At 34.5% G+C, this 10,886-nt stretch overlaps 1 protein-coding gene across 1 annotated transcript; it reads right to left on the bottom strand.

The window, feature by feature from the left end:
* Positions 1–509: 509 nt before the first annotated feature.
* TwdlT (TweedleT) lies at positions 510–2,254 on the bottom strand. Its single transcript, XM_077445831.1, has 2 exons — positions 2,240–2,254; positions 510–1,538 (listed from the first exon to the last, which is right to left on the bottom strand). The coding sequence occupies exons 1-2, from the start codon at positions 2,252–2,254 to the stop codon at positions 510–512; spliced, it is 1,044 nt and encodes a 347-aa protein (XP_077301957.1).
* Positions 2,255–10,886: the final 8,632 nt, after the last annotated feature.

The raw sequence follows: 10,886 nt of genomic DNA, 5'->3' as shown, positions 1-10,886 counted from the left end.
TAAAATTAACCTTTCCTCTTTATATACATATGTAGTTGTTGTCTATAAATCCTCGTAGTTTGGTTTTTTGTACGCCTGAGACAACCTGTACAATAACAATATAATAAAAATATATAACAAAAATGTTAAAGAAATGAGTCTTATGTCATAATCGCAAACATGTCGCCTATTCGCCAAACATTATACAAGAAATAATAAAAAAAATAAAATAAACGCACATATTTTTTATGAAATGCATTTTATTGCCACCGTTTTCTTGCAAAAAATCTTAAAAACAACATTAACACTAAAAATTAATAATAATATAATTAAAAATAATAATAATAATAGTAGTAATATATGCACACTGAGTAGTATGAAAAGTATTTACAAGAGTGAAGAGGCGATGCTTTTGAATTTTGGAGCGGCTCTCGGAAATCCGAGGGCCGCCAAAACCGAAAATGAAAACGAGACCGGAAGTCGCGAAGACTTCCGGCAGCGTTACCCGTAATGATGCGATGAGACCGATCCTAGTATGGACCAGACTGTCCAGGGGGTCCGTATTGTGATGATGGACCGCTGGGACCCGAGCCTCCGATGCTGCCTCCGTGACCTCCACTGATTCCACCCCCGTGACCGCCAGAGATTCCACCCCCGTGTCCACTATCGGCGAGTCCGATTCCTCCACCGATTCCTCCACCGATTCCTCCTCCGATTCCTCCTCCGATTCCGCCCCCGATTCCTCCTCCGATTCCACCGATTCCTCCTCCGATTCCACCGATTCCTCCTCCGATTCCGCCGATTCCTCCTCCGATTCCGCCGCCACCGCCTCCGTCCTTCTGGGTCTTGTATCTGATGAAGTAAACTTCTGGTTTGGAGGGTTGGGTCGGGATGGCTGTTGGGATGGTGATTTCTGGAGCTTCCTCTGGCTTTTTGACGAGCACGTATACGAGAGTCTTCTCTTCGTTTTGGGCTTGGAGAGGGATGATGGGCGCGGTTGGGGCAGGTGGTGCTGGCGCCTTGATGAAGATGATCTTATAGTGCTTTTGGGGTGGGCCTGGGGTGGCGATGGGGCGAACGTGGTGCTCTTCTGGTTCTGGTGGGGGTACGTGCACGTAGATGTGCTTTTGTACGATGGCACCACCTCCGAAGCCGCCTCCGAAGCCTCCTCCGCTACCGAAGCCGCCGCCTCCGCCCCCGAAGCCGCCTCCGCTGCTGAAGCCACCACCTCCGCTGCTGAAGCCACCACCTCCGCTGCTGAAGCCACCACCTCCGCTGCTGAAGCCACCCCCTCCGATGCTACCCCCGAAGCCTCCTCCTCCGATGCTACCACTGCTGAAGCCGCCTCCGCCACCACCGCTATGTCCTCCAAAGCCGCCTCCGCCGCCACCACCACCACCTCCGAAGCCTCCTCCTCCTATTCCGCCTCCAAAGCCGCCTCCATGCGAGATGGAGCCACCCCCACCCCCTGGAGCACCGTAGCTTCCAGACGGTCTAGGAGCATTATAGCTGTATCCAGCTTCTGGTCTTGCTTGCGCCAAAGCAACAACGGCTAATACCTGCAAAAGACGACGAAAAGGAAAAAATTAAACCGTCAAACAAAAAAAGGTTTTCAAACTGTACAAAAAACAACACCAGTGACGCTCGCATCCCAAAACCCACCCTCGCTGCACTGAATACACTTTTTTTAACCACATAAATTATCAAATTAAAGTATTGCATCAAATTTATATAGGCAATGTATAACATAATAAATGAATCTTTGTAAAAGTTAACATTAAGTTCTGATAGTAGTTACAAAAAATATAGAGTGAAAAAAGAAAAAGTTATAGGCGTTTAAACCATTGAAATCTGACATGGCGAAAAGTGAGAATGGTCTAAACAAACGCTGGATATACGTCAAACACTTTTTCGTGGGAGCGTTTTCAAACGCGTCTTACACGATACTTTTGCACCATCGTAATGGCAGATGATCCATTTACTTATATTGATGACCAAAATGTGCAATATGGCAAAGTATGAAAAGCATCGGATAAGAGGTAAATTGTCCTCTGAATTGTAATCGTAAGTGAAACGTAAAGGAGGTTTGTACAAAGAAAACATTGAGTTTCGTTTGAATCAACCCCGAAAGATAGATTTGAAAATCTACATTTTATTATGAATAAAACTGATTGATTTAACCCGAGTGTATTTCGCAGCCCCCATTCGTATGGGTTGAAAGCCGCTGTTGAGGGATGGATGATGTTGATGAGGATCTTACCACGAAGGTCTTCATGGTCCGTGCGTTGGAAAGTGCGGATCGGTGGATGTGTAATGTGCAGTTTCGAAGAAAGGCAGCGCTTAAGAAGCCGGCGCCCCCCACCAGCGGCTGCGCCCCCACGATGGGGGCCCCCCATGAGATCGCAGGTGAAAGTTTCGAAAAGCGGGGGCCCCCGAAAAGCTTCGATGCCGTAACGCGCGCATAACGTTCTTGCATTCTTCGCGTTGACAATGCACATGCACATGGCACGCTGTAATCTCGGTTTCGTTTCACGTCACATCAAACACACACACACACATATTTGTAGGGTAATTCCGGGGGCAAACAGACCTTGACGATTCAAGTTTTTGCTCCATAATATCCAAGTCGTAATTTCTTATCATTACATCATACATTTGCTCCAAAGTTGCGCCCAATACATCAAATTTGCGTTCTTCTGTCGGAAAGTGTCACTTTTTATATCGGTCTTCGTATATCCAATTTCAATTGAGAACAATTTCCTCAGTTTAGAACGGGTCCAAATCCACTTATGTGCAAATTTTCAAGGAAAAAAGTGATAAACGTTTATTTAATAAATTAGTGTAATGATATGAGTAATTGCTTTATTCGTTCATCACAATTTCATGAATCTTTTTGTGCACTATCATAAAAATCTTGTCAGATTGTATGAAGAAGATTCGAGTTCGGTATCTATTTAGCACTTCTTGTTGTTGACGCGAAATAAAAGACGGTTGTTTTTGCTTTACATATAATCGAGCAGCGTATATTTAATAAATTGTGTGACTACTCGGATGATTAATTGATGTGAAGTTATTAAAAGTGTTGTGAATCAAATGCGATCTTACAAAATGTGCAAACTCACGACGAAGTGTTATTTATTTTTGCTTTCAAAGAAGATTCCGTTGCTCCAAATGCCTGTTTACATAAAAATTGTTCTTTTAAGAATCATTTTGAAAACAACGCGTCTTTTCATTAACGAAATTTTGTTTCCAAAATATGATAAACATTTTGAATGAAACTCTTGCCAATTAATTTATTGTTTTTATTACTAAACATTAAGCGTACATGCAATTTAATTTAATTAGAGCACCATTAGCTTAATTTATAAAAGGAAATCGAATTTTTTTACTCATATCTCAATATAAATATCCTGTATCTTCATAGTTCGTAATTACCAATATATCGTTTGGAATTTTTATATATTTCTTATAGACTAAATACATACATATACGACTTCTCCTAATGATTTTTTATAAGAATTCAAACGAGAAGTTCACCGAAATCATAATGTGCATTTCTAAAGTTTCATCATGAGAGTTATCGCTTATATATGCAATATATTCGATACCTTTAAAGATAACAATAAACAAAAATAGACATGTTTACGTCACCTAATATGTGTATGTAGATGTGAGCAACAGATTTTTCGATATGTAGCATTTCTATGTAGTATGCTTACATCCTCGTTTATTTTTGTAGATATCACTTATATAATGTATATCATACGTATGTACATACATACTTAAAAGAAACAAGATTTGTTCGAAAAAATTTCAACTAAAAATTGCCAAACTTTCATGACCAATTAGCCAAATATACATACACGTGTAGCAAATGGAAACAAGGCTAATCGCATTAGATTTCCATCAGATGTTGCAATTCAAAACATTTAATCTTCAATCGATATGAAAAACATTATACTTTTATATTCTCAGATAAAAATAATCTATGTATGTGATAAATATTCATGCTTTGATTCATTGATTGTAAATAAAACGTTGTATACGTTATATCAAAATAAGCTTTGAGTGCTCTATTTATTGTTATCATTTTTAATTTTATCAATTTTTATTTTATCGATAATGAATACGATTTAAATAATTTAAAATATGACGTTAGATCTTGTTACGAACTACGTGAAAAATCGAAATTTCTCACGTAGTTCGTATACATAAAGATAAATTAAAATTGCCTGCCGGACACAAATACATATATCAACGTAATTATAAATTCAAATGCACAAACACAACATACATCAGAAACAAAACACAGATTTAGAAATTGATTAAATTGTCTTACAATATTTCACGGTGAGCTTTAAATCCCAAAAAAATAAATAAAACCGGTCCATCTTCGACACCGGCATCTACATACGTACATATGTACATATGTGTTATTTTTTATTTATAACGATTTGTTTTGATTTACGACAGATGAGGAAACAGTTGATTCGTTTATGACCGACACAATCGAAAGTGCTAATACGCATCCACCGCGAAAACGATTTTACGAATCGTAAAATCACCAATTCATAGCAATGATAATGATTATCACTTTGTGCCGTTTCGTACATAATGGGCGTTAAAAATGCTAAGTAGTTTTTAAATATCCATTGATTAACAAACAAAATCGTTCATTGAATATTTCACATTCATTCGCGATGTGCTATAATTTTTTTGGTAAGTAGCATTTAAACCGGAAAAGTTTAAGTCTTTCTTTTTCTATACATAAGTGACATAGTTTATCACAATGAGTTTTTTCAATCCAAAACTTGATTATATTATAAAAAAATAATAAAAATATTCATGAAGTTGCGAATGTCAAAACGTTGTTAGCTATTATTAGTTAGTTCCATCGAGTAAAATATATAATTAAAAAAATTGGTCTAGTATGATTTTTTCTGAAAAAAACTGCTTCAATTCGTTCCTAAATGGAAAAGTCCTTCATACGGAATATTGCATTTAAAATTCTACATATTATATAGTTAAACATAATACACATGTATGTCCATTTGAATGATCTTTAATAACTCCACTTTGTTCAATCTGGACCAAACTTTTCTGTGATCCAAAAAATAGCACATGCTCTCAATTTACCTCATCCGCTATGAAAAGTATAGAGATATTAATTCATTTCTAGTTTTACTTAAATTGATTATAAATATAGGGTTAAAAACAGGTCTTTTTTCAAAAACACATCCTCTTTTTTGACAAAATTCTTTTCTTTTCTCTCTTTTTTCAAATATGCTCAAAATGTTCTCTTTTTGCTTGAGCTTTTTTTATTAGCTTTATTTGATTCAGCTGACTTTTAAATATTTTGTAATGATCAAATAAGCATTTAGGATTTTTTTTTATATATTAAAATAAGCATAAATATTATTGTTTAATTTGGAGCCTTCGAATTGCGTAGTTCTAGGATTATTGATTATTGAAATCAATGAGCGCCTTATTTAAATACTAATATATTTCAAAGTATGAAAAACATTTTAGAAGATATGTACATACATATTTTTTAGAATTAGTTGACATTTTAATGGATAAAAGTCTTCAAATATTTCAAAATAATCTATAAAATGCAGAAGAACAACTTATGGAAGATGTTTTGAAAAAAAGATGAACTGACTCCATTTTAGTTACGCTTTCGATTTTGAATATTCAATTCTATCGGACAAAGTTCACATCTACTATGTTTTGCTTTTAAGTGCTTTTTGTTGATATTTATTTATTCATATATATATATATATATATATATATATATATATATATATATATATATGTATATATATATATATATATATATATATATATATATATATATATATATATATATATATATATATATATATATATATATATATATATATATATATATATATATATATATATATATATATATATATATATATATATATATATATATATATATATATATATATATATATATATATATATATATATATATATATATATATATATATATATATATATATATATATATATATATACATATATATATGTATCTATGTATACATATATACTATATTTGTATGCCAGGAAAGCCTTACAGATAAACCCCAATACGCTTCCCTGGCCAATTATAAACGATTATACAGTATGAAAGGGATAGAATGGGAAGCATTTTATAATATCAACAAATTCAAGGTGCTTATTAACTCGAATTTACGAGAAATAAATAAGATAGCTTTTATGTACATTATGTATGTATATACATATATATATATATATATATATATATATATATATATATATATATATATATATATATATATATATATATATATTACATACTCTATTTATTTATTTATATAACGCTGTCATACATTTATTTATTCATTATACATATGTATATTAATCAGTTTATTAACCATTATATATTAATGGTCAAAATCAATAACGCTGCTACTTCACTCAAATCAACCAGGAAAGTCGACTGTCATTAGTGACATTACATCGACATCGTCATCACCAAATCTTGCAAATATTCCATAGATGACAGTCAAACTGTACTCTGCGCCCTTCTTGCAAAAATGTTGACATTATTGATGCGAATTAGCAATCGCGAAACACTAAAAAAATTATTCAATTGTTGAATAAACCTTTCACAATCACAATTAAATGATTTAAAAATGATAATCTCACAAACATAAGGCTATGCCGTATATGTAACAGGAAAACTATCACCCACACCATCCATGGGGATGGTACGGGACATGTACCCCCTGGACACATATCCCCCGGACACATAACCCTCGGCATGTACCCCCTGGACACATAACCCTCGGCCAAAGGCCCCCTGGACATTAACCCTCCGTGCAAATAGCCCCCGCCATAGATAACAATTGTTAAAAAATAGCAATAAATCATTAATAATAAAGTAAAGTAATAAATAATAATAAATTGAGTGTGGTAGAGCATATTGAATTTCAATTTATATACAATATTTAATTTCAATTTATTGTTGTAAATAGAATAAATACCAATTTAAAAGAATTTTAGTCACCAGTTAGCGTTTGCGTTCTGTGGTATTAAAAGCAAAATATATTAGAAGTATATATTATTGTTATATTATTATTATTACATTTTGAATATTTTTAGACTAATTCATTGATGGAATTTGTAAAATCGAGAAAAGGAAAAGAAAAAGGGATTAAAATACAATTGATTTTGGAGTTTTGTATATTTTAAATAATTATTATCGATTACTGATTTTTTATTATTGATTATTGATTATTTATAAAGAATCTGATATATGTTTTATTAATATCTGTATTTTTCCGGCTGACATAAATTAGCATTGATGCTGACTTTTTATTAAAGATACTGTCAATTTTTATAAAATACTAGCTGAACCCGGCATGCGTTGCCATGCCACAATAACGCGTGCAATTTCCGTTCCCGTTCCCGTGCCCGTTCCCGCTCTCGTTCCCGTTCCCGTTCCCGTTCTCGTTCCTGTTCCCGTTCCCGTTCTCGTTCCCGTTCCCGTTCTCGTTCCCGTTCCACAGACGTTCAATTTTATATATAGGTATAGATATATTTGTTGTACGTGGGCCATCCGCTGTGTTTTTGGTACAGCCCTGAATGGTCAGTACATTCGAGTGTGAGGTAGGCGTGGCGCGATTATTGTCACACTCGCGGCGTGATGCGTTGAAGGTGGGATGGGATAGCTTTACTTTCGCTTTACTAATTTTTATTTCGCGTCAGTAAAATCGTAATTATGAATATTATTATTTTGAGGTTTTTTCCCGTCTTTTTTACACAGTAATCTTCCCGGACATGCATTCCTGAAAGTTCCATCGTAACCGGTCAGTGGTTTAGGAGCCTATTCGAGACACACACACAGAAATTCAATTTTATATATATATATATATATATATATATATATATATATATATATATATATATATATATATCTAGAACCCACGTATGTAGCCTAGAACCCACCTCCATAGTGTGCTATATATCTAATAGAAAATGCAGGATTATAGTAACTATGAAGATACATACATATGTATATCATTTGAACAACAATAATGCCTAGAAAAATCATCGAACGAAAGCAAAATACGACATGAGACGAGTCTCAACCTATGTACAGTAGGGTGACCATTCGTTCCCACGGCAGATGCGTCTCGTTTCACCACTCCTCTCGCTTCCTACAACCAATTAGGTTACATAAGTCGACATCAGTCGGATGACAACACTTGTGGCCGGACCACGTTCACCTCGGGTGGTAAATCACCGTCTTCGGGCAGTAATGACCTGCAACCGGTCCAGTCGCGAAGCTGCTGCTGCTGCAACCGGAACTGGGGGTTTCCAAATTACTACAAAATTGCCCCCTGTGATATCATGCTAATTTTCACATAGTATACATACAAAGTCTCGTCGGAACGGCTTCATGTAAAGGGGAAAATTTTTCACTGCACCACTTTCTCCATTCGCATCAAAACTATTATCTTTTATAGACTGCCTTGAGAGTGTGTCAACGAATGATAGCTATTGAAAAGAGTTGAAAAATAAAAAACATACATACATATATACTAAAGTTTGCATATTTGATTTTTAAATGTTTTTTATTATTACGAAATTATGTTCACAATACATCTTATATCTATTTTAATAGCTACTGATCTACTGATCATTTTCTATTTTACAATTTAATTTAATTCGTTTAGTTATCATAGTATTATATTATTCTAATGTTAATGTAGGTACAGCATAATAGGAAAAAGAGCTCAAAAGCCTATCAAAGTTTGCATATAAACATACATACATATGTAAATATGAATTTTTGGGTAAACAAAAATCCAAATCATAACCCATTTCCAATTTTTTAATCTATATTTCACGGCAAGAGAAACCCAAGAGAGACAAAAATCTCTCCTATGACAACTTCTATACACTGCAAAATTAAAAATATTTCATATATTGAATCGCATTGGAAACGATCTATATACATACGTATACAAAATACTAACTGAATCCGGCATGCATTGCAATGCCACAATAACGCATGCAATTCCCGTTTCCGTTCCCATTTGTCGGAAAAATGCAGGCAGCGAACACATTTGAAATTATTCAATTGTTTGTTTATTTTACCCTAACAACGCAGGACGCAACGCGAAAACATTTGAAATTATTGCGTTGCAATGCCATTCATTCCCATTTTTGCCGTTTCCGTTCCCGTATTTGGGCGATTTTTTTTTCACAATAAGCTTCCCGGACATGCATACAACAAATCCTGAAAGTTCCATCGTAATCGGTTGAGTAGTTTAGGAGCCTATACGAGACAGACAGACAAACAGACAAACAGACATTCATTTTTACCAACCTCCTCTTACTTTTTTATATATAATATATAGATATAAACCAGCAGCATGGACAAGTAGTTATCATATCTTGCTATGGTCAGTGTGGTTACGAGTTCGAGTCCCACTGGTTGCTGCTGGGCAGACCTTGTTTTGTGACCAGATCGGTCGTTTCCTATCAGATTTTGCCAATTTTTCTGATTTTTATTGAAACGATTACTGCAAAATTGGCTTTCTCTCCCCATTTCTCTCGCAAAATCTTGAGTTATAAGTTATACCTCAAGGTTCGCCGGTTTTCTCTCCATAGATTTCTCTGTGGATGATTGTTGTGTACAAATTCGTATTGTTGTATAAATGTTTGTTGATCGTATTGTATATGATGTTTGCAATGTACTTTGCTATGTTTGACCATAGATGGCTTGTATAATTTCGAATTATGTATATAATTTGGTGTGTTTCTTATCATTATATACAAGTACACTCGTCGCATTGGAGCAATCTGTAATTACGAGTGTACGTAGATTGATTGATTGATTGAATAAATTAAATTAAAATGTATTTATTTATACATATCGTTCATAAGTTACATCAAAAGGAAGTTCTAAAGAGATTTTTGCCACACTTTGTATTAAAATACGTACATAGGTCTAATTTTTTCTATTGTATCCTCTCTAAAGGAATCAGAAAGCCACAAAGATAAGCAAAATATGCAACTGAAAGTAAACGTAACTAATTAAGTAAAAATGTATCTAATTTTAAATAATTCATGAGATACCAATTAACTGCCCCTTCCCAAGATACGCCTACGTAGTATACGATAAAAAGCTGAAGATGCAATGCTTCAAATCGAGTACACCGATTTAATTGAAAACGGCTGATTACAATCAATATTCACGTTCTCTTTCATTTATATGGACATAATAACGAGAACGTAACGACAGTTATGGTACTAATTGATCGAGAACGCACGGTCACCCTGGCAAAGCGACACACATCGTAAACCACATTGTTAGGTAATCAATTTAATCAACCAATTAATTATACGACAGCACCTCAATTTATCGCCGAGACGCCCTTAATTTGAACAAATCGAGGCGCACGTAAAATCAAGTAAAAAGCTAGCCTTGTATTGATAGGACCATCTTTTAGGCTCAATTTTAAAAGTGAAAATACACGCATAGATCACGGAATGACCTTTAGAAAGTAAAGTATACAACAACAAAAAAACAGAACATCAGATTGCGTGATCGAAACCAATGCTATATCTCAAAAACAATACATTAGAGACAACCGTCCAAATGCCACGAAGATTGTGAACGACTTTTTATCCCTTTCCATTTAAACCTTTCGAGTTGATTGAAAAATTCGACCTGATTTAATGTATTATTGTTTTGACTGCAGGAACTAACTCAAGTGAGTAGTTTTATGGCGTTTGCATCTTTTTAGTATGTACGGCTGTTTAGAGGGGTTTTTGATGATTTCAACAGATCATTTCGTTCGTTTGGTTATTGAGAGCTTCCGAGATTTTTTTAAAACACACTA

The sequence above is a fragment of the Arctopsyche grandis genome, chromosome 2 (genome assembly GCF_051622035.1).
Source record: "Arctopsyche grandis isolate Sample6627 chromosome 2, ASM5162203v2, whole genome shotgun sequence".
Lineage (NCBI taxonomy): Eukaryota > Metazoa > Arthropoda > Insecta > Trichoptera > Hydropsychidae > Arctopsyche > Arctopsyche grandis.
This window is presented reverse-complemented; position numbering and strand designations above follow the sequence as displayed.